Source organism: Haliaeetus albicilla, chromosome 29, assembly GCF_947461875.1.
Source record: "Haliaeetus albicilla chromosome 29, bHalAlb1.1, whole genome shotgun sequence".
Classification (NCBI taxonomy): Eukaryota; Metazoa; Chordata; class Aves; order Accipitriformes; family Accipitridae; genus Haliaeetus; species Haliaeetus albicilla.
In genome coordinates this window covers 7113795-7137769 of record NC_091511.1, presented here as the reverse complement: position 1 = coordinate 7137769, position 23975 = coordinate 7113795, and the positions used below count along the sequence as shown (strand labels likewise).

The 23975-nt window shown below is 58.0% G+C and overlaps 1 protein-coding gene and 1 long non-coding RNA gene across 2 annotated transcripts; both read right to left on the bottom strand.

The window, feature by feature from the left end:
* Nucleotides 1–1444: 1444 nt before the first annotated feature.
* Nucleotides 1445–2934, bottom strand: LOC138682802 (uncharacterized). The gene is made up of 3 exons (XR_011322726.1): nt 2819–2934; nt 2129–2259; nt 1445–1548 (listed from the first exon to the last, which is right to left on the bottom strand). It is a non-coding gene; the product is annotated as an uncharacterized lncRNA (long non-coding RNA).
* A 3195-nt stretch (nt 2935–6129) lies between these two features.
* Nucleotides 6130–23303, bottom strand: LOC138682649 (adenylate cyclase type 10-like; the record flags this gene model as incomplete). Its single annotated transcript, XM_069773912.1, has 24 exons — nt 23153–23303; nt 22745–22849; nt 21580–21618; nt 21340–21419; nt 20786–21200; nt 19853–20058; nt 19322–19415; nt 18916–19004; nt 18154–18345; nt 17918–18039; nt 17204–17280; nt 16697–16886; nt 15743–15795; nt 14152–14305; nt 13242–13434; nt 12628–12714; nt 11861–12144; nt 11069–11205; nt 10064–10180; nt 8763–9017; nt 7727–8065; nt 7431–7473; nt 6710–6932; nt 6130–6327 (listed from the first exon to the last, which is right to left on the bottom strand). Coding segments are annotated over exons 1-24 (3843 nt in total), but the record flags the coding sequence as incomplete, so codon positions are not given.
* Nucleotides 23304–23975: the final 672 nt, after the last annotated feature.

Genomic DNA, 23975 nt, shown 5'->3' with positions numbered 1-23975 from the left:
GAGGCTTGTGCAGCGACCCGACGCGGAATTTGCAGCTACCTAACTAAGGCCTTGCACCCTAAGAATGGGTCTTTGGAGGCTCCAAATGAGGCTTCATACCCTCAACGAGGAGCTTGGCCCCTAAAATGAGGCTTTGGGCCCTCCAAATGGGCATTTGAACCCTCCAGATTGCAGACTGGATCCTAAAAAGGAGACTGTGGAAGCTAAAAACTGAGGGTTGGGGCCTGAAGAGGAGCCTTTGCACACTGTAAATAAGGCTTTGGCCTCTACAACGGAGGCTCTGGCCCTTCCAAATCAGACTTTGGGCCTTCAGAATGATGCTCTGGGCCCTCAAAAAGAGTCTTTGCACCTGAAGAGTGGGGCTTGGAACTGACGAATGAGGCTTGGACCCTAGAAATGAGGCTTTGGACCATAAAAAGGAGGTTTCCGACCCTAGAATTGAAGTTTTGGACTCCAAACCTGAGGCTTTGGGCCCTAAAAGAGGGGTTTGGAGCATAAAAATGAGGGCTTGGAAACTCAGGATGCAGCTTGGAGCCTCAAAGCAACTGGCTGGATCCTAAAAATGATGCTGCTCTATAAAAACGAGATACCTGTTCCTGTGCACGTAGCACCCCTGGTCCTGGTCCTGGCCCTGCTCCCTCCCTTGCCCATCTCTCGCCTGTTTCTCCTGAGGCCGCTCAGCCTCTGCCCTCTCCGGCAGAGGAACTGGGCCACAGGCGACATCACAAGCATCTGCACAAGCCAGGTTCCTGGGCCTGCCCTATCGGCAGTGACATAAACACCACCACAGGATCCTAAAAATGAAACTGTGGCTTCTTAAAAAAAGGCCATGGGTAATGAAAGACAGGTTTGGACCCTCCAAATGAGGCTTTCAGCCCTCAAAAGCAGGCTTTGTCGCTGCAAAGAATGGGGGAGATGCTACAAATACGCTTTGGACCCTGACAACAAGCTGAACCTATTGGTTCCTCTATGGCCCCCCGAAATGAAGCTTTGATGCCAAATACAGGGCTTTGGGCACTACACTTGAGGCTTAGAGCTGTGAAGGGCGGGTTTGGGCTCTCTGAAGGAGGGTCAAGGCCTTAAGAATGGGGCTTTGGGCCCTAGAAATGGTGCTTTAGAAATGAAAATGAGGCTCCGAACCCTGAAATTAGGTTTGGGGCCCTCACATGATGCTTTGGTACCAAAACCTAAGGCTTTGCACCCTAAAAGTGGGTCTCTGGAGGCTCAAAATGAGGCTTTGGGCCCTCAAAATTGCAGACCGAATCCTAAAAATGAGCCTATGGTCCATGAGAAGGAGGATTCCGTCCCTAAGAAAGAGGCGTTGGAAGCTAAAAATGAGGCTTTGGGCCTGAAAGGAAGCCTTTGGACCCTCAAAACGAGGCTTGGCACCTTCATAATCAGACTTGAAGAAATCGTTACTCACAGGATTTAGTCCTCATCACAACCATCACTCTTCTGGGCAGCAGAGGGGAAAGCTCCGGATGACAAAGGATATCAGGATGCGCTCCAGAAAGAAAAGACCAGTGCAAGAAGATCCCCGCCACCTAACTGCAAAGGAATAATTCTAGCTCAATGAAATGGGTACCCAAACTGAAACACACAGAACAGCATCCATCACTGAAACTCTTTCAGTGTCAGTTTTAACTGCCGCGGACCTGCCGGCAGACAAACTTACTGTCGCTGTCACAGGGCCCCAAGAGGAGTAATAATTAGCAAACAGAAACTCTACCCATAGCCCATATCTATCTAGCCTTTAAAGGTAAAACAGCTCAGCCTACAGCTCTGAAGGTATAGACCAGTCCATACTTACATCCTGTGTCTACCTGCTCCATGATCTCTCTAGAAACTGAAATCAGAATCACCTTTGAAAGAGGATGGAACCTGGGGGGAAGGGGGTTGAAAGGAAGACATTGGTGGAAAAAAGGAAAAGGGTAGGCATGCAACTCAAAATGGAAGGAGCCAAGTTATCCCACAGACCAGCTCAGGCCGACTCGCTTTTGCTGGCAAAAAGCCGTGCAGCTTGGAGGAAAAAAAGCAGACTTTGGTGCTGGGATGCACACAAATGTGCGAGTTCAGATCTGAAACAGCAGAAAAACCTTGTCAGGGCTCCTCTCCACTGTCCTCCTACCTGGGTGCATGCTGCAACTTCCTTGTTTCCCTGAAGCCCTCCCAGACTAACAGGGACGTGGCATCTGTCCAGTCCACGTGCCACGACGAAGGAACGGTTTTGATCATGAAGCGGGTAGCAGATAACCGCATCTGCAGAAGCAAAGGGGCAGCCACGCCTCAGCTTCAGAGATGCCCAAAGCTGCCCCGGGAGCCCTCGGTGCCCCAGCATTTGCTTGGCCCTGAGGCCCCGCAGGGCCTTGCCAGCACTGGGGAGCCCCAGGCACAGAAGGGAAGGACGGTGGTCAGCCCCTGTGGGGAGAGTGACAGGGCTCTGTCCTTCCTTCTGGCCGCAGGAGGATGCCCTGGGCCACGCCAGGACAGGGCGTCTCTCCTCCTCAGCCCCAGGGGAAGGTGAGGCCTGACGAAGGCCCTGGGTGCTGGGCTCAACATGGGCGGTGTGACCGGGGCCAGAGCCCTGTCTCCTGCCGGGTGCAGGCCTGGCCGAGGCCAGCGGCTCCCGTCATGCAGCTCCTCCTGCCCGGGGCTGTGGCTGGAGCACAGACCGACCCGCATTTTGGGAAAGACTTGCCAGTCCACAGTGAATCCAGAGCAGATGCCCTCCTGTCCCCTCACGTTCCCTCCCTGAGCAGGCCCAGACCCCACGAGCAGACCGGGGAGGTTCTGAGGGAGGGCAGACCTGTGCACACACCTTGCGCTGCTGAGAGAACAGCTCCAGGTGAAATGGCCCCTCCTGAAGGCCGTCTCTCCGCAGGCCCAGCGTCCCAGCTGCGCTGAGGCGCAGCTGCGCTGAGGCGGGGGCAGCTGGTGCAGGGCAGCTCTGTGAGGAGAGGCCCGGGCTGCCCCTGCCCGCCCGGCAACAGCTGTGCCATTGGCCACGGCTGAGCCAATCAGCGGAGCCGGTGGTGGCCTGTCAGTCACTGCCGGCCTGGGGTGGGGCCGGAGGGGGCAGAGGCCCAGTGGCCTGAGGAGAAATGGGGGAGAGACGGGGTGGGGCAGCCGGGGCCAGGGGCCAGGGCCAGTTACAGTTGCGGTTACAGTTGCAGGGGCAGGTGGTCTGGCAGTGTGGATGGGCCTGGGGGAGACCTCATCAGCCCTGGGCCCTGCCATGGCCCAGCTCACCAGCCCTGGGCCCGAGTGCTCAGCCCCAGGGACAACCCCAGCACCAGGGTCAGAGCAGCTCCTGCTGCTGCCCCAAGGGTCGCTAGCCCTGAGCCAGAGTGCAGGTAGCTGAGCTGGGATGAGGTGGAAGGCACTGGAAAACGATTCGTGGAGAGGAGGCGATGGAAGAAGGTGCAGTGTATGTGGCACCTGGGATTAACTGGCACCCTCTGTTTCATATCTGGGTCAGTACTGTACTTGCAGATGCGTTGTCCCACAAGCGGGGGTCGGTACCCGGTGCGCAATAAGCCAATCTTACACGCAGAGCCGAGAAATGTGTTTCTTTCATGTCTGCGCAGAGATGGGTGCTGGGGGGTAACTCCACGAAGCTGGCACGCCACACCAAAGAAGAACAATGTATTTCTTCTGTTACAGGATTAGGAAGAAACCACCTCAATGGCGCCGCTTCTGTGGATCCTTAAGGTGGTGACCCCCAAGCCTGGGAGCTCCCAAACCCGGGACTTCCAAACCCCAGCGACCCCCAACCAAGGAACCCCCAAATCCAGGACGCCCAAACATGGGAGCCCCAAAATCTGGGACCCCCCCCAACCAAGGAACCCCCAAATCCAGGACGCCCAAACATGGGAGCCCCAAAATCTGGGACCCCCCCCAACCCTGCAACTCCCCCAACCCAGCATCCCCAAACACCGGGGACCCCCAAACCCCAGGCCCTCCCCTAGGATTGAGACCCCCAAACCTGGGACCCCCAGACCCCTGGAGCCCCCAAATGCCAGAGCCCCCAAACCCTGGGGATCCCTCAACCCTGGAAGCCCCCAAATCTGGGACCCTCAAACCCTGGGGACCCCAAACCTGGGACCCCCTGTGAGGGACTGAAAAAGTTAATGCCTCAGACATTGTGGTGGGGCAAGTTCTGCTTAAGGACATAACAAGGAACTCTGCCCAGCAAGGAACCACAGGTGAAAAGCAGCCCATCAGCACCCCATCAGCAACAGGAGAGGGAGGGGAGGGCAGGGCATGCCAGAGGGTGCACAGCTCCCTGTTCTCATATGCTGCTCTTGATGTGCTGAGCAGGGCAGCTCACCACGCATGGCAAAAGATCACATCTGCAGGCAAGGGGAAGTTACTCCCCAAACAACCCCCAAGCCCCCAGACCTATTTCCCAAAGGCTACCTAATTAGCGTAAGGAGTTTGAGTGCCCACCCAAAGGAGGGGCAAGGATGATAAAAGCACACACAAACTGAAGCCCCAGGTGTGCAAGCCCACTGCAACAGGACCTCTCGGCTGACTGGACCCCTCGGCTGACTGAACCAATGCTGGACCCAGGACTGGTGAAATCATCTTCTCTCTCCCTCTCCCTCCCCTCCCTCCTGCCCCCTCTCCTTTTCCATGATGCCTCCATCTCATCACTTTAGGCATAAACAGTTGACCAAGTCTGGGACTAAGAGTAGACCCAGCCGCCCCTAGGCTCCTCTCTGAGAAGGAGCCTAGAAAGCAAGGGGGTCTGCTCTGAACCTCGTGACTCAACGGGAGGGCTCTCCTCATTGTCTTCCCCGAACTGATTCCCAAATAAGCAAGTGTATCTGTAGTGTATCTTTGGTGATGTATGGTTATCACATGTTAGACAGTTTGCCAACCCAGTTTCATGCCAATTTTTGTTGTGAGCATACGAATTCTTGCGGTGAGCATGCCAATTCTTGTTGTGGGCGAAGAGAAGTTGAGTTTTGCGAGTTAAAGGATCCCTGGTGTTGTTTCACCTTAATCCTGACCTGGGAATCGGCAAGGCTGAGTCATTGTCCTGAGAAGTTGGGACGTGACAGCCCCCAAACCCTGGGAACCCCTCCCCTTTAGCGGGGGGAAAGACAGGGAGCAGCAGTAGCCGGCTGACCGTACGTAGGTGGTGAGGAGCAAGAACAACAGAGAGGGCTAGGGTTTTAGAGGCCTCTGGTTTTAATGTGACCTCAAATCAGAAGCGTCTTCCATCAGGAGCCTGCACCAGGGCCTGCGAGAGAGCTGTAGCCATCACTGATGGAGCCGCCACAGTAGCCATCAACAGAAATGACCAGACAGTGTCCCATTCCGTGCCTCAGAAAGAAAGACAGAAAGAAAGAAAGGCCCGACTACAAAGGTCATAATAACGGAGCTGTTTAAGGAGGTAACTTCATTGCCACCCTTCTGTTGTAAGTCTATCTGTGGCAGGAGTCTGCCGCCCGATAGGAGTCCGCTGCCCTGTCCGTGTTGGCCTTCATGCGCGCTGCCAGGCGGGAGAACGTCCGTCCGCTGGAAGTGCCCTCCAGGCTGAAGAGGTGCTCCAGTAAGGAAAGACAGCAGCTCTGCCGCAGCAGCCGGGCTAGCCTCTTCCTCCTGCCACACGAGAGAAACTGCTTGGCCCAGAGGCTCTAGCTGTGCAGTGCTAAATGGGACAGGGCCGGGGGAAAGCAGGGCGCAAGGAGGGAGGGAGCGTGGGGCTCTGCCGTCCCCTGGTCTACCCGCACGTGGCTCCTTACTGCCTCGGTCCTGCTAAGGCCTATGTGTCAGGTTCAGGGTGGCCTCAAGCCTAGGCAGGTTGGGCCGGGGTGCCTGGGACCAGGTGGGAAATGGCTCTTCCTCCCCTGGCTTCTCAGTTCTGCTTCTTACCGGGCCTCCTGCGGAAGGGAGGATACTCTTCTGGCAACATAAGAGGCACACGGCAACTTTTCCACCTGAGACTTGACAAAGGCTCCAATGGAGGTCCGGGGGAATTGTCTTCCGAGCAGGCTCAAAGCCTCCCTGAGCATTTTCTTTGCCAGCTTCATGTGCCCCATACGCCAGCAGACCTGCAGAGGAAAAGGGAAACATCCTGCTATGGACTAGTTGCCCAGGAGACTGCAGGAATCCCCAAGTGGCTGGAGATGCCAGGGATATCCCCTGCAACCGCGGAAGGCATCCAGCTCCGTCCCCCGGGAGATCCCTCCAGACCTGCCCGTCTCTTACCTCCCCTTTGAGGCTGAAGAAGGTGGCCTCTTCAAAGCAGGCTATCACATTTGCTTTCTTCTCTAGTGAGTTCCTCAGGACCTCCGCTTCGTTCAGCTTCATGAGGGCCTTTGCGCAAGCACACAGAGAGCAGGTGAGCGTGGGTGCAGAGCCCACGGCCAGCCTTGTCCTCCCTCATCATTGCCTCTGGCATCTGTCTTAAGAGGGCCTGTTTCTCCCCCTGGTGACGCCCGCCCAAACACAGTCACACTGTCTCAGAGCACAGACAGGCACCAGTGATCCTTCAGACTGCCTCCCTGCTAATGCCCCTCGTGCTAAGGGCACAGTGCCTCGTGTCTCTTGCCGCAGAAGAGGCACACCAGAGGAAAAAGTCAGGGTCTGACCCCAGCATTTCCCTTCCAAGGTGCCGCAAAGGCATGCCCTAGTGCAACGGCCAGGCAGGCAGGCAGGACTCTGTGCACAGTGGGTGCTGGCAAGCAGGGCAACTCACCATGTAGCTGTTGGAGACATGCAGGTAGGCAGCCGCAGACTCCAGAAGGTAGTAGAAGGCTCTGGCGGCATCGCCCATCGCCATGTAGTGGCGAGCCAAAGGCACAAGCACCGATTCCACGATGGCTTTGCATTCACATGAGCAGGTACCGCTGTGCTTCCTGTCGGTCTTGCTGGGCAGCTCAGCTGTCTGTTCACTCTTTGCCAGAAACCGTCCTGCCACACTAGTCAGAGGACGGTTCCCAGGAGAAGAAGAGAGCAAAGAATACACAGGCATCACCTGTACTGCTCTTTCTCCCCACAGAGACGGCATCAAAAGCCCTTTGTTCAAAGCAGAGCACGAGGCCATGGGCACGTACGACACGTACAGGTGCTTTGTAGGTAGGGAGAAAGAGACAAGCTGGGCTTTCTGTCACCTCTTCCCACAGGCAAACCACCCGAGTCCCCGGGGCAGGTTTTCCCCTGCAGATTTTGCAGTGCTACTCTGTAGGAACTGGAAAGCAGGGGCTGCTCCAGTGTAGTGTGAGGATCGCTCTGAGCCCACAGGCTTCCTCAAGCACTCCCTCATCTCCATGGCCATCTCCTCCCACCTCCCACCCCACAGAAAGCCTCTTCCCTAAGCTGCAGTCACAACCGGCAGCCAAATGGCGGCGCTTCCTTTGTCTCCTCTGGACACCCTGAGCTCACTGCCTTCCAAAATCATCAAAACCGTGTCTGCTCACCCAAAATCCTCCTCCAGGAAAGCCTGCTGCTGCTGCAGAGCACCTGCAGCATCAGGAAAGAAAACAGGGGGTTAGATACCTCCTCACATACCACAGGGGAAGAACTACTCTCCCTCTCCCAGCGGGCTGGGGATCGCAAGGATCCCTGCAAGGGTCGCGACACGCTGCGGAAAGTCTGCAGTGGCCATCCTCACCTCCTGGGCTCGTCCCTAGCAGATGTCCTCCCACCCCATCCCCAGCACAGCCCCCCTGGGGGCCTGGAGGGCCCAGGCTGTGAAGCATGGTGCACAGCATACCCTCAGGGGTGTGAGTCCTATCCCTCTTCAGCTGTTCTCCTGCGAGCACCAAGGCCTCCCAGCTGTGAGGGTCGCCCTGCTCAGCAGGGCCCTGACTGCTCCCTCCCTCCTGGGTGCTGGTGACAGTGAAGCGGTGGAAGGCAACAAAGTCCCCTTGGCTGCAGCTCTTGCATTTGTGCGCGTGCCGCTCCAGGAAGGCGGCGCACTTGCGGTGCAAGGCGACCCGCTGTCTCTCGGGCCACAGCTCGTAGGCAGCCTCCCGCAGCAGTGGGACACAGAAGACCAGCACGCCAGACTGCCGCTCCGTGGTCTTCTTGCTCGGAGAGGGTCTCTCCACACCTGCAGGGCAAAGGGCCTTTGCATCAGCCTGAGCTGGGGCCAGGGCTCAGGGCCATCCCAGCCGGGGCATGAAAGTCATGCCTTGGTGAGCATCCTTAGCCGCAAACCAGCGCTGCTGCACACCGAGCCTTGCAGGACGAGGCAAAAGGGCCCGCCTTGCCTTGCTGATGCTAGCACAGCCTTGGGGACACAGTGCTCAGCTGTGCTCCAGACAGGAGGTGGGGATGTTGCCGCCAGCCGAAGCAAGCCCCGGCCACTGCTTTCTCTCCGCTCCTGGCAAGGCAGTCCCCAGCCTCCTGAGCTTCCCCTGCTGCACCACAGGGGAATCAAAGCTGAATAAAAGCCTCTCAAAGGCCCTGGGGCACTTTGGAGGGCATCTTTGATCCGGATGCCGCAGGCAGCTGGGAGAGGATATCGGTGATTGCACATGCCCTCCCGTGCCTGCACTACAAGCAGCACTTGAAGGCAGAGGAGCAGAGGCACTTGGGACAGCTGGTGGGAGCTTCCCTCCAGCGCAAAGCTAGCGTTCTTTGAGATTGACTTGTAAGATCTTTGAACAAGCCATCCCGAACCGCCATGCCTGCCTGAGCTCCACCCAGCCATTACTGGGGCAGAGGGGGGAAGTGCACCATGCCCTGGCGAGCCCCACCAGGACACAGCTGGGAGCTCCCTTGGCCTCTTCACTGCTGCCACTTACCACTCTCTGCCTGCCGAGAGCTGCCTGGCCCCTTGGTAGGATCTCGGACATCTTCTGCCACCTCTGTGGTTTTCAGCCACTTAAGGATGTTGTCGCTCACCAGCATGTCCAACAAGCAATTCATCTTGTGCCTGATGCCATCAGGAAGGATGTGTGACAGCAGCTGGGTGGTAAACACTGGCCCGATGACAGCTGCAAACTTCAAAATCGTCTGCTTCAGTGGCTTTATCCCGTCCAGCTGGGCCAGCGCAATCTCTGTCAAAAAGAAGCAACACCTCTTTCTCTCTTGCCTGTTCCCCATGCTGAGGCTGGAGAGGCTGGAAAGTCTCAACACATGAAATGGGGTAGACTTTGGCCTCTTCCCCTCGGCACTGCACCTGCTGGGCAATTGCAACCCAGGGCAGGCGTCTTCAAAATGGCTCCGCACCTCTTGGAATCGCAGGCCACAAGGCCTGGGGAAGAGCGAGACGCTCAAACAAACACTCGCCCACCTGGGGTGAGGAGGGCAGGATCCAGCAGGTACATGCGTCCATGATGCGCCCTACCAGATCTGGAGTAGGGTTTTGCCCAACAGTGCACACAGAAAACAGAGAACCTTCCCCACCGCAGAGGTGGACTCAGAGCTCCCCACAATGGCTCTCTTGACTTGGCCAGAGAATACTATGCCTTTTGTTTGGTTTTCTTTTGGTTTTTTCTTTGGGGGGGGGGGGGGGCGGGGATGGGACAGAACAACGTAATAGCAGGAATGCTTTAGCATGACGTTTCTTCAAGGTTCATACAAATGGCTATGGCTAGAGAGGAGGGACAGTCGTTGACAGCTCCCCCATCCAGCTCCCCTGGTATGGGGGGATTTCCGTGCCAATCCACAGAAAAAAACAATGGATTTGGTTTGGATTAAGTGCCTTGAGAGCGCCGTTAGCTGGGGAGCTTAAAAAGAGAATAGCGAGGGCAAAGTCGCGATCACAGCTGAGTCAGCGGCAAGTCAAAGACTTTTCCCAGCAAAGGATTTGTTTCTGTGAGAAAAGGGAGCCGTTCTAGTGTTGCACCAATAGCCTTTTCTCTCCTACCTGCTGCTGGAAAGCAGCCAGCAGGCTCACAGCTGGTTCACACCCAGGAGGGGAAAATGGCTGCCCGCAACCCCAGGCCTGTTTCTGGTTGCACTGGAGCCACCTTCCCAGCAGAGCCCCCAAGCTGAGAGGGTGACTCTGCAGCACACAAATGCCCAGCCTCCCTCTAGCCAATGCCCCGCGAAGGGGCCCCAGCACAGCCGTGAGCCGGCAGAGCGGCTCTCGGTCCCTCACCTTTCAAGGTGGCGGGCAGCACCGTGTTCTCCGGGTTCACGTCTGGTCTGATGATGCAGACCGTGCCATCATTCCCCGCGCTGGAGCTCGAGGTTGCTGTGAGGGGTGAAGCCTCAACTGCAGAAGCTGGGTGGAGCAGGAGAACACGAATAAGGCAATTTGCAAAGTAACTTGCGGCTTGCAAACGTTTCAAAATTCCCCTGAGATGGGACAAGTCCCACTTCACATGGTCCAGTGCAAGCGCACAGACCTGCACGTGCTGAACGTGGTCATTAAGCACAGCAAAACAGTTACCACTGCAAGCATTTCTTTGCGTAGCCCTCCCAGAACAGACAGGTGTTCTGCCTTCAGACCAGCTTTCCCAAACAGCCCCTCAGTCAAAGCTTCTGGAGTGCCTAGGGGGCAACTGAACGCCCCGCGACAGAAAGCAGCAGCATTGCTGCCTTCGACAGGGCTACCTCCACAGCCAGGGAAATTGCCAGTGATCATGCAAAATGCAGCATCAGCCCTGGCTGTTCCCAAGGCCACAGCACTCTGGCTGGCATGGCGCTCTCGGTGGCATTGCCACCGTTTTCTTCCGTTACCAGCACCCTTCTGGGGATTTATGGTTTTGAATTCAAAGTTTCCCAGGCCCGTCCCTCGCCTCAAGCTGGGGTTTGTTCTCAAGTGAGCTGGCGTTGGGCCAGGGTAAACTACGTGCCCATTAGAATGCCTAAGAAACACCAGAAACAGGTGTGCTCTGGAACCATTTCCCCTGTGTTTTAGCCCCCCAACCCCCGCCCCAAGAATTTAGGCCCCTCCAAGCCACCACAACTCGCTAGCCCCTGCTTTGGCTGTCCCAACAGCAAGGCACGCAGGAGCCCACGCCTCCGCCAGACCACGTTCTGCACTGCTGCAAGATCTGACTCTGCCCAGGTCAACGGGGGAATGATGGGGCAAGACTGTGCTGCGGAGAACGCGCCACAGCAACACAGCAACTCGCTAGTCAGCAGCAAAGGTGCTTACTGATCAGGCTCTCCCAGTTGTCCTCTGCTTTTTCACCCCGCCTCCGGGTGCGGAACAAGAGCGTGTTGTTGCAAAGAAGGCAGCCCAGCAGCTCCTTGCAGTAATACGGGATCCCCGAGCTTCTTTGGATCAGGAACCTGGACAGGAGCAGACGCGGCAGTGACCACCACAAGAGGAGTAAAGTGAAACACGGTTCAGGTGGGCGGCGAGTCACTTGGGCAATACAGGGTAGCCAGCATCTTTGTCACAGCTGCACCTCGCCTTTGAATGGGACAGTCCTCTGCTGGCTTGGGCTTTTGGGCCCCCCCGAACCTCCGGCCTTCGCTGAAGTCCATGGGAAAAGAATTGCGGCCAACGGCCAAAGCACAGAGCAGCGAGCCCTGCCTTTCCTCTCCTCAGGAGCCTAGATCCTCTCTGGCAGCAGGGCAGGCCTCTGTCCCAGGGAATCTCCCCCACAGCCTGGCCACCTAGACCAAGGCCTTTTCACAGCCCAGCCACCTAGACCAAGGCCTTTTCACAGCCCAGCCACACTTGGGCTCGGGACTCTTCCTCCCTTCCTCTCTGTGCAGCCGCGAAGGGCTGACACTTCCCACGCTCTGTGTCTCGGCAGTGGCCCACTCTCAGCTCACGCCTGCCAGGACAAGGCATAACAAGCAACCCACCTCCTAGAGTACTCGCTAGAGTCGGTGATGCTTCTAGTGGCCCTGCGCTCCCTTTCCGGGGGGGCTGATTCCCGTCCGTGGTCTGCATAGGTTCAAGCCCTCAGGAAGAGCTCCCCTGCCTCGAACTTACCTCGCTAGATCCCTGGAGATGCTGTCCACTTTAAGGTTCTGGCAGACCTCCTGCACCACAGCTGAAGGCTTCAGCTCATCCAGATGAAGATAGGTGATTTTCTGGGACATTGTGTTGTCTGCTGCAGCTTTGCAAAAGCCCTCTGTTCTTGCGTAGCCCGGCGCCAAGCTCATGACCATGAAGTAGGAGACATTTCGGAGCACGGGTGACATGATACTCCAGGAGGCAGGGTCGATGAAATGGGCATTGTCGATGACGAAAATGCCAAATTCTCCTCCAATGGTCTGAAAAAAAGCAGGATGTTCTGAGGGCAATCCAGTGGAATCCCAAGTGTCTTGCAGGGGAGGAGACTGAGCCTCTGTCTCTTGAGAGGATGCTCTGAAGTCTCTCCCCAGCCGCTTCCCTGCTCAGAAGCTTACTGACTCTTAATTTCTTTGAGATTTTAAGGTCACACCTAACACCACCTGACCTGCAGAAGGAGGCAGCTTGGGCAAGGGAATGCAGAAGCCATTGCTCCTTGTCCAGGCTACATTTGACGGGAGGAAAGCTATGGGGTGTGTTTGTGGGGCTGCAGGGAGGAGGGGGGAGGTGGGGGCTTTCTCAGGCCCTGAAGGGCGATGGCCCGGGCGTGTGGTCCTCCCATCTGCTCACACTGCTGTGGTGCAGAGCCCGCAGCCAGCAGGCTTGTTTTCCTTCTCTGACCCAGGAGGGAAGGAAGGCAGGAAGGAAGGAAGGAAGGAAGGAAGGAAGGAAGGAGAAAGGCTCACCTTCTCCAGCACTTTTGCCCAAGTCGAGTGCAACTCCTTTTTTCTTTCAATTCCACGCATGTCGCGAACCTTGTCCGAAACGGGAAACTGGCCAGAAAAGCAGAGTCAGGCAGAAGCATCGCTCCGGGGCTAGGCACATGAACCCGCCAAGCAAGACCGCAGAGCAAACTGCCTCTGCTGGCCTCAGCACCTTACCTCTCCCCAGCACAGGTGCAAGGAGCCACAGTGGGGGCTGCACCTGGAGCCCAAAGCAGAGGCCCTCTGCTGAGGATCACTGGCAGAGCTGGGGCTTGGGCGTGGGCTGAAGAGCTGGTTCTCTGCCTGTAGGAGGCTTGGGCTGGCTGGAGCAGACCACGCGCCCAGCACCAGCCTCTCTCCAATGCCACTTCCAAGGTGCTGAACAAGACACCAGGCACCGCCAGATGCAGCGCAGGACATGAACTCGCCCCAGAAAGGGAGCCCCCCAGGGCCCAGGAATGGGAAACCTGTGCTACCACCCCCACGATTCCCACCCCCGAGCTAAGGCACTCCCAGCAGCGCGCCCGCACAACATCAGACCCAGAAAAGCTCATGAGAAGGCCTTCTCCAGGGCCAGAGAGGCCTCTTGCTCTCACCTCGACAAGGAAAATGTCATTGAGGAGACAAAAGCTGCTCTCTTCAATTGTCCCTTGGAGCTTTGTCTGCAGCGTGCACTGCCTGGCACCGCACGGTTCACTGTCCTGGAGGCCCAGGGCCCTGGCCATCAGCATACGGATGGCAGAGAAGGACTGCCTCACGTTGACCTCTAGCAGTTCCATGGCAACTACCCTGCCGTGCAAAAGCAAAGGGGACTGAGATCCCCAACAGCCCAAGCCTTCTAGCACAAAAGGGGTGCAGATGCCCTTGGGGGGGGCTCTTCACCCACTCGTCTCAAAGTGCTTCCCAGAGGAGGCCAAGCTTTTCACTCCTCATACAAGAAAGGGCACAGAGGGGCAGTTGCTGCCAAGCCACTGGGAGAGCCGGCTCCAGACTCTTGTGTCTCCACAGCGCCGGTCCAGGTCTCGCTACGTCCCCCCTGCAGAGGGACTCACGGGGCTAAGGGGCAAGGATGGAGCAAGTGGTGGGTTTGCCTTTGGGCTCCAGACCTTAGCAGCCTGACTCCCAGACCACAGGAAGGCTTTTCTGCCCCAGTGCTCCTTCTGGGAAGGAGCAGAGGGCAAGCAGGGCTTCCGAGACAGGCCACCCTGCTGTCTGTTGCGTCTGGAGTCAGATGAAAAGCATCGGGCTTGGGCTCTTTCCTTCTATCTGTGCCTGGCCCAGAGGTGAAGGAGGAAAGGCCATGGCTCAAGAAGCCACCTCCAACTCCCCAGAGATGTAGAGGCGGGAGCAGAGCATGCAAGTGCTCCTAGGGAGCGTCTCCAGGAGGCCTTCTCGGGAGGCTGCAGTCCAAGGGCCAGGCGCACTGGCAGAGGGGACGGAATGTTCTACGGCTGCCAGGTGATGGGCAGGGGCAGCATCCCAAAGCTAGAGGTCAAAAACCTGTACCTGTGGCCAGCAGCCTGGCCTAAATAGGCCAGTTCAGTAAGTAAGTGGCTCTTTCCGGAGCCCATCGTGCCCTCAAATGCCAGGATGTGCCTTTGTCCTAAGTCCTCATAGGCTTTCAAGCAGCTGCCAAAGAGGTCAATCTCCTTCTCCCGACCTGTGAAGACAAACGAGAAAACCAGCTGCTGGGTGTGCTGACAAGCAGAGAGATGCCACTTTGGCTGGCACCCTCCACCGCAGTTGCCTGTCCCGCCACCACTTCCACCAGCCTGCCTACAGCCAGGCCTCCTTCCTGCCCACTCATCCCAGCTTTTTTACCTCTGCCTTCCTCAGAGCGGCAGCGGGCCCGCCTGCCCCACAGTGCAGCTTCCATGCCTTCTTCCCCGTCCCGCCACCCTCTGCCCTCCCACAGACACAGAGGTTCAGCCGGCCCCATGCAACTCCCCGCAGTGATCCAGCACAAGACTGGAAGAGATGATGCGAGTCGCTGCAGCATCTCCTCGCTGTAGCATGAGCCACAGGGCACTTCCTGGGAGCTGAGGCAGCATCTTCAGTGTCTTTTGGCTGGGCTAGAGTGAATTTTCTTCAGTGATAGCTCCTATGGTGCTATGGTTTGGATTTGTGACCAGACATGGGTGTTGATAACACAACGATGTTTTGGTTACTGCTGAAGAGTGCTTGCACAGCGTCAAGGCCTTTACCATTTCTGACGCCGCCCCGCCAGCGAGCAGGCTGGGGGCACACAAGAAGCTGGGAGGGGGCACAGCCACAACAGCTGACCCCAACTGCCCAAAGGCCTATTCCCTACCATACGATGCGGTGCTTGGCAGGAAGAGCTGGGGGAAAGAGGGATGAAGGGGGGACGTTTGGAGTTACGGCGTTTGTCTTCCCAAGTCACCGTTACGCATGATGCAGCCCCGCTTTCCTGGAAACGGCTAGACACCTGCCTGCCCATGGGAAGCAGGGAACGAATGCCTGATTTGGCCTTGCATGCTTGCGCAGCTTTTGCTCTACCTATTAAGCTGTGCGTATCTCAGCCCAGCACTGTTCTCACTTTTACCCTTCCGATTCTCTTCCCCATCCCGCTGGGGGGAGCGAGTGGCTCTGTGGGGCTGAGCTGCCTCCCGGGGTTAACCTGAAACAGGGCCCAAAACCTCCAGCAAGACACCGAGGGATTAAAGGCACCCCCTGGGTCCTGACGTTGCCCTGTCTACGCCCAGATGCTGCCAAGAAAGGATCTGTGAGGAGTACAAGGGGGAGAACCCACCACCGGAACTCTCCGTCAGACTGGCAGAAGGCAATCGCTTTCCTGATCCCAAAGACCGGGATCAGTTCAGCCCCCAAGTGTGAGCAGCTCCGTAGCTGAAAGGTACCTTCGTACCAGGTCTGGAGCACGGCAAGGCAGCACCAGGCGCCTCACCCTGCTTTCCACCCCACAGAGATCAACCAAGTAGGGGCCGAGAGAGGCCGCACTTCCTCAGGGCCTCTGCAGCAACACCATCCCTGGCAAAAGCTTCTCCCGTCCCAGCGTGGCACTAAAAGTTACCAAGGGGAAGAAAGTGGGCTTCAGAAGAGCAAGGCATTCTCCACCTACCCAGTAAGGGGGCGTACTCTGACCTCTTCTTGGCAAGACCCATGCCAAATATGCTAGAAGCAGGGGAAAAGAAAACACAAGTCAGTTAGCTGGTGAGAAGCCAGGGGACACAGAGAAGCAGCCTGGCATGGAGGGGCAGGATGTGCTCCTCGTGCACCTGCTTGTCTTTCGAGCAGCATGTTTTCCCCTGTATGCACCCCCACCCAAAGTTCAAGCTGCACGCTAGGACAGCTTCAAGCATAAAGAAGCCCAACGGCCACGGCAGGACAGGAGAACGTATCAAGAGTCCACCACCAGAGGCCATTGGAGACATGTGAAAGGAGCCAGGGTGTCCTGTTGGCTAGCACACGCTGGCCAAGAGAAACAAGTGTCTCGGAAAGGAGGACTTGTGTCACTGAACGGGTTGGGATGCCAAGCACCTAGCACCTTTGGCCTAACTCCTCCTGCAGTTTCCAAGAGATGGCAATGTTAACATTCAAACCGTCATCCAAAGAGAAGGTCAAATCCTGGCCCAGAGGAAAAGCTGAGGTTTCAGCAGGAAGACATGAGAGGAAGTGTGTTCCCACGGTCCACATTTCCCCATGGGAACCAGGCTGGCCCAAAGCTTCCTGCTCAGAAGCGGCTTGTCCCAAAAACCTCCTTGGGTCAGCATTACCAGGGCATGTGGTGGAGCAAGCACAGCTGAAAGCCATTTGGACAGAGCCTGCAAGGCCAGGTTGTGTCTGCCAAGACAGACAAACCTTCCCCATCCCTGTGGCTTCACTCCCGCTCTCTTAGCAGCAGGAGACAGCAGGGGAGAGAGGCAAAAAGCCTCCCGCACCAGGGCTTCTGACCGTCTCAGCCACAGGCAAGGGAGACCAGCTTGGTCTCTCTCTGCCGAATTCCTCTTTGCTGGCCAAGGCTGCACCCTTGATGCCACAATCCCCTCGTCCAGCCCTCTCGGAGGTCACTCACCTCTTCTTGGTGATCCCCACATATTGATAGACAGTGCCAGGATGACTGAGGCCTTTCATCTTTCTCTCCGGCAGCTCCTTGAAGTAGTAAGGGGGCAGCCGAGAGGAGGCATAGGTCACTGCATCACAGGACACCAGCCCAGGGTAGCGCACCATCATCCGGGCTGCCAAATTCACCTTCTGGCCAATGACTGCCAGAGAGAGAGAGAGAGAGTGAGCGTGCGAGAGCGTGCGTTGACGTACCCGTGCGACCGGCCCCGTGGCGCCCTTCCAGGCCAACGGCTGCCTCGCCTCCAGCACAGGCCAACCCCACAGCGGGATCAGCAGAACCCAGGGGAACAAACGGCCACAGAGCCCATTCTCCTGCCACGGGCCAGGACCCGCACTGCCCGGGCCGCTCCTGACCGGCTGCTGGGAAAGCCCTCTCCCAGCCCACCTTCCTCTTCCAGAGTGCTATGCTTAAGCAGGCCCACACCAGCCTCCCGCGCCTCAGACACACGCCTCCTACCTGTGTATTCATGCCTCAGAGGGTGGCCGGTGACTCCGCAGAACGCCGTCCCACTGGTAACTGCAACAGACACTGCCCTGGCACACAGGGAAACAGTGCAGCTTCAGCAGCGCCCCAGGCGCAGTCCTGCCCGCCCAGATTCATCCCTTCCCGCATCTCCCCTCGGCGCTAGCCTGGGCCACCTGCCATCCTGTCCTGACAGCGCGGGTCCTGGGGACGTGGAGAGCTCAGGGGCGCAACATACCCACGTTGCAAGGGACAAAGGACAGGGGTAGAGCGCATGTGGGATGTTTTGGACACTTCCCCTGAGGCCACATTCCCTGAGCTGTGACCTGCAGAAGGCCACAGCCCTCTCATGAGCAAAGAGGGAGGGAAGAAGGCACCCACGATGTCACGGCCTGCGATGGCAGCAACCTGAGATCAGGTGGCTGGACCCCATCCCTGTTCATGGGCCAGTCGCCCAGAAGGGCCTGCCTCTGGCACCAAGGAGCCTCTTGCCCTTGCAAGGGCTCGCTCCAGCACGGTGGCTAGCAGGGTGTGCTTGGCGGGACTCCGCCTGGCTGCCGAGGGCTAAGTCCGGGGCTTGCCTGCCACCTCTCAGGGCACTGCCTCCTTCCTGCCAGGGACAAGGCAGAGCAAGCTAGAAGACACGTCTCTTTCTGGGAAGCCCCCCTGCGCCATCCCAGGCAGCATGCACCCCCACCACACACTCACTCTATTTCCATGAGCATCGTGGAGCAGGAATTGAAGATCTGAATAGCACTCTGCAAGGCGTGAATGCTCTCGTAGCGCAGCTTTTCTCCACCGAGGCCAAACACCAGGAGGAACATGCAGCCCTGCCAAGGACGGATGCAGCACATCTTGCTACAATGCCTAAGAGGGAGCCTCTCCCTCTTGCTCACCGCCCACCCCCTCAGGGTGGGGGGAAGCGATTGCTCCCACACACTCACTTTATCAAACAGGACGATTTTGTTGATTTCGCCTTTGTGAGGACAGAGGATTTCTAGCATCATCCTGCTGGCATCGTGGATGATGGTGCGGATGTCCACTGTGCTGATTCCTGCAGTCAACTGCAGTTGGACGAAGACGCTGGTGACCGGCCGTAGCTCAGAGAAGAGGTCCAGCGGCACTCTGTCATCAAGCTGGAAGACAAGAGCACGATGGCTTCACCAGCCTGCTCTCCCGGGGGCTTACTCCCCATACCAGATACCGAGGGAGAGCAGGCATACTGGCAATAGCAGGTACTCCCCGAGGAAGGGCTAATTCCTCCTCTCAGCGCAAATGGCGGGCAGGCTGCCCAGCCTGTGGCAGGCAGATACCGAATCGTTAACGCAAATGACAAAGGAGAGAAAGGTGCTCCGGTACCACCCCATCCTGGGACGGGTATGGACATGAGGGGCGACCCGCAGGGATGCTCTGGGGACTTCAGTGCAGCCTCCCCTTTATCCCACCGCCACGACCGCAGCACCTCCAGAACCATACCCACAGAAAAGACAGACAGACAGAAGTCTGCCTCCCACCACCCGTATCTCTCTGAGGTCAACACACGCAATGGTGCGGCACCAGTGCCCCCTGGCTCAGTTTCCCCGCGTTGTCTTCTCAGGGTGCGTTTTCTTCTCTTTGTCTGTTCTCGTGAGAACTCCATCTCTGCAATGCACCACTTCCTCTGCCCTCCAAAAATGCAGCCCCCAGCAGTGGTGGCCTGGACGTACCTTCCCGAGAGCAGCTCCCGATATGTACTTGCTAAGCACGTCGTACGCATTAGCGCCACCGGGCAGGAGAAGAGCAGGTCTCATGGCACCTGAGGAGAGAAAAAGCAGGTGGTCGCTGGGAGGACAGGACTACGAGGTGTTGGAAAGCAGGGGCTGGCGCGGGAAACGGGGGAGAAAGAGTCTTCTGCATTTGCTCATGTTGCCACCTCCAGATGCTCACGGCAGTGCTGTCCCCTGGAGGGAGAAGGCAGCAGCAGCCACTGCCCCAGCTGATGCACGCGAGGGCCAAAAGCACGAGTGCTAACCGAAAGGAGGAAGAGGGCGGAGGTGGTTCCTCTCTGGCCCCTGAAGCAGCCAGGCCCCACCTTTCCAGGCAAGCCGCGAACAAGGCGAAGTTGGCACGCACCTTCCCCTTCCAAGCGGTGGCTCCCTGGGTGTTGTACAAGCTTGCGTAAAGCGTCTTGGCATTCTGACCAAGACATCGGATCCATGCCTGTAACCTGGAGACACACAGCGTGAAGGCACTGCCACTGGCCTCCCCAGGAGTCCCAGGGGACAAAGCCTGCCCTCCACCGTCACTGCCCAGGAAAGGGGAGAACAAGCCCACCTGGCTGGATGGGACAGCAGTGCTTCCTCAGAAGCACCGGAGCTGGGCAGGCATCACCCAAGCATCCCCCAGCTGTCAACAACAGCGCCGTGACCCACAGAGGACATTGCTGGTGGGGACAAAACCCTCCCAGTGCCTCCCGACCCCTCAAACCAAGCAAGCCCAGCCCACTGCTACCCCTGAGAGGGAAGGACAAGAGCTTCAGCTGCCCACCCACTTCCACAGCTCCAACTCTCTCCACATCCAGCTCCTCAGCCTTCTGACACCTCCCTCCTTCATGTCCAGGTCTGGGTCCTCAAAATGGCTCTACAGGCCATGCCACCCACCTACCTTCACAGCTCTTTTGCCTGCAAGGCGCCTGGTCCTGAGCCGGTGCTGCTCACAGAGCTCCCAGGAGGTGGCTGAGAGGATTACTTCACCTGCATTCGCAAGCGCTTCGGCCTCACAAACTTCATCCAGGGCCTCGCCACAGATCAAGAAGTACTGCCACCTCCTGTCTCCGACTACCAGGAGGTCCATGGGCCCTGCAGAGATCCCTGGTGAGAGAGAGAGGGAGAAGCAGCGCTGACACAGGGAAGATTTTGAGCTCTACAGCTCCCAGCATCTCAGCTGTTCAGAACCTAAGCTGAAGCCCAGTGGGGAGACTGGCGTTATGGAAGGGGAGGGCATCCTCCATCCTACTCAGGGGCATACTGACACAGGTGCCTGAAACGGGTGTCTAGAAATAGACAGTGTGTTGAGAGTGCCGGGTGTCTTAGCCAGCTGCCTGCCCAGGAGCCCAGCAGCCTGCCCAGAAGCCCGGCAAACCAGGCGGGCTTGATCACTGCCTGCCCTACTAGCGTGCAGGCAGGTTGTAGCTGTCTGCTTGACAACACACACGACAGCCTGCCCAAGCCCTTCCCCGAGCCATGTGCAAAGCAGCTCCCCTTTGCTCTTTGTGAGAGGCAGGGGAGAATCCAGCAGGGCAAAGGATGCAAAGCTGCCCCCACCGGAAAAAATGGAAAGATAACTACCTCCCACAGACATTTGTGCTAAATCAGACATTCGAGGACCCTCATACTTGATCTGACGCCCGCTTTGCCTTTAAGCTTCCTCTGCATCTGCAAATGCACGCAAACCCAGCAGGCCTGGTCTCCCATCCCCACCCAGACTACAGCTGGCCCCTTAAATGCTCGCAGGAGATGCTTTCCTTTGGCACTAGCCCCAGGACGGATCCCCCCATTCCCTGCCACCGAGAAGCACCCCGTGCCACAGCGCCCGTACCCATCTTCAGCTGGATCTTCTGACCCACGTGCGTGTCACGATTCCTATGCTTCCTCTGGATCTGCCGGCTACATTGCAGCACCAGGCTGATGGTCTTAGCCAGCTCCTGGGGTGGTGCTCTCCACAGCACCAGCACAGCATCCCCTGGGGAAAGTGAGGGAAAGGGAAAGGCTCTGCTGAGACCTGACTCTCCCCGACCCGCGCTCAGTGGCAGGGACAGCAGAAACCGGCCGACGTGCTGAGGAAGATGGGCCTGTGGGAGGGCATCGTCCTGGAGGGCCAAACCCTGGGCACCGGCACACCTCTCCTCTCCCGGGCCAGCCACAGCGGCCGACAGCCGGCAGCGCTGGCACCCCCTGCCCCGAGCGCTCCTCTGCAGCTGCAGCACACCAGGGCCTCCTCCTCCCCTCGCAGCCTGGCAGCCCGAGCTCCGCCATCACCAGGGCCTCCCTGCCCCTCACCACCACCCCGACACACACCTTTGGCTGTGCTTGCTAGGGGGTCTCCTCCTCTCAGTGCTTCCTTGCCCCCCCACCCCCAGCCCAGGGTCCTACCAGCAGGGGCAGAATGAGGGAGGCCACAGCCCTTGCCAAAGCCAAACCGGAGGCAGGCAGGCCCAGGGAGAAAGAGAAGCCTGGAGAAAGGGCACTGCACGGGGGGGTGCGTGAGTGGCCAGGAAGCTGGCTCAAGGCGCTGCACAGAGCCTCTTGAGAAGGAGAGCACAGCGAATGGCCGCCACAACAGTTAAATGCCGCAGGTCAGCACACGTGGGCATCGTCGTCCTAAGTACATACCAGCAAACTTAAAGATGTCTCCTCCAAAAGTCAGCACCTCTGCGGACAGAGAGAAGGAAAGGAAGAGTCATGTGGACACCTTCTTCCAGAAGCCACAGAGCAAGCCCCTCCACCCCGAGAGGAGCACCCAGGTGAGGGTGCACCGTGGGGCACAGCCCAGGAAAGCGCCACTCTGGCCTGCCTCCCGGGCTCACAGGGGCCACAGCCCTGGTACGTGCACAGCAGGCACGGAGGCAGGCCTGCGAGCTGCCACCAGATCTCAGAAAGGTGGAGGCTGGAAGGGACCTCTGGGGTCCATCTGGTCCAACCCTGCTGCTCAAGCAGGGCTGCCCAGAGCCAGCTGCCCAGGACGGTGGCTAGATCCTTTTTTAATAGCTCTAGGGAGGGAGACTCCACAAGCTGCCTGGGCAACCTGTGCCAGCGCTCAGTCACCCTCACAGTCAAAAAGCCTTTCTTGACGTACAGAGGGAACGTCCTGTGTTTCAGTACGTGCCTGGGGCGTGGCCTCTGCTCCTGACACTGGGCAGCACTGGAAAGAGCCTGGCTCTGTCCTCGTTGCACCCTCCCTTCAGGTTTTAGACACATTACTAAGATCACCCCCCAAGCCTTCTCTTCTCTAGGCTAAACAGTCCCAGCTCTCTCAGCCCTTCCTCATAGGAGAGATGCTCCAGACCCTTCATCACCTTTGAGGACTCTCTTGCTTTGCTCTACAGGGGCTGCCAAAGAGGTGGCCACAATGTGCTCACGGTCAGCTTAGAAGGGTCAAGAAGTCCCCTGTGAAAAGGGGCCCGTGGGGGCGTCACAGACACACACAGACACACATATATCAGCGCCAGCATCCTCAGGTCACTCGTGCGCTGGCACTTGCTGGATGCCCCCAGCCTGCTCTGGGCACTAATGCATCACTGAGCCGGGTGTTCATGCCCGAAGCACAGAGGAAGCTGCTGAGAAAGCGGGTGCCTCCTCAGCCACAGGGGGGAGCAGAAAGGACCTGCGCCCGTCTTGACTCACCAGGAGACCCTGGCTGCTCTTGCTGTTCCTGCAGGCCACAGAAAGCCCCAGCCCTTGCAAGGAGGCAGGACCAGGCTGCCCAGCATGTCTACCTCCACCCTCCATGAGCAGCCTCACGGCCCGATGCCAGACAGTCCCGCAGCACGGCCCTTACCCTCCAAAATGTCACACAGGTAGGAATTGAGGGTTTGCGCCAGCTCATCAGTGCCTCTCTCTGGGCCGGCCCTCTGGATGAATTTCTCTGTCAAAGCAGTGAAACCTGTAACAGGGACACCCAGAAGTCAGGACATGCCCACGTGGGACAAAGGACCCGGCAGCCAGTTCCATGCTGCCCGGCCCGAGAACCTGTAGGTCGCACCTTCCCACGCGCTGGCTCAGTGCTGGCGGTGGCAGTGGTTGACCGCCCAACAGAACCCGTCCCCCTCTCTTCGGGCATCCCAGCAGAAGACCTCAGCAGTGACAAGATGGCCACTCTGTCTGAGGAGCCGGCGCAGGGCTCCAAAGGGCCTAGCGTGTCCCAAAAAGGCTCGTGTCCGTGGTTGCTCCTCCCTGCTCACCCCACCTGAAATATCCGCAAAGAGCAGCACTCCTTGGACAGCCTGAACGGGGCTGATAATCTTGAGGTAGTCCTCAGCAAGGAGACTGGGGAGAAAAGCTGCTGCTTTCTCCAGCTGTGAGTGGTAACGGTTCCTCTCCCAGGCAGAAGCCATCATCAGCGCCCTGTGGCACACGGGGTACCTCAGGAGAAGATGGCCGTGCCCAGCTGGGAGGACGAGGACCTCGCCACACAGTGCGAGTTGCACAGTGAGCCCGGGGCCTCTGTGCGGGACTGGCCCTCTGCCCTCATGGTGGTGGTCACAATCACCTGGCAGTGACCTCCTCCCTAGGTCATCACTTACCCATCATCTGGCCTCAAGCAGCACAATCAGCTGACAGCGACATCCTCTGTATGTCATCGCCTGCTGAGCAGCTGCCGCCGCGACCCAGTCTCCCTCCTTGACGCTGAGCCAATGACTCGGAGGCAGCCAGCGCCACCCCACTTCTTGGAGGACAGTGCCCAAGGGAGGCTTGTGCAGCGACCCGACGCGGAATTTGCAGCTACCTAACTAAGGCCTTGCACCCTAAGAATGGGTCTTTGGAGGCTCCAAATGAGGCTTCATACCCTGAACGAGGAGCTTGGCCCCTAAAATGAGGCTTTGGGCCCTCCAAATGGGCATTTGAACCCTCCAGATTGCAGACTGGATCCTAAAAAGGAGACTGTGGAAGCTAAAAACTGAGGGTTGGGGCCTGAAGAGGAGCCTTTGCACACTGTAAATAAGGCTTTGGCCTCTACAACGGAGGCTCTGGCCCTTCCAAATCAGACTTTGGGCCTTCAGAATGATGCT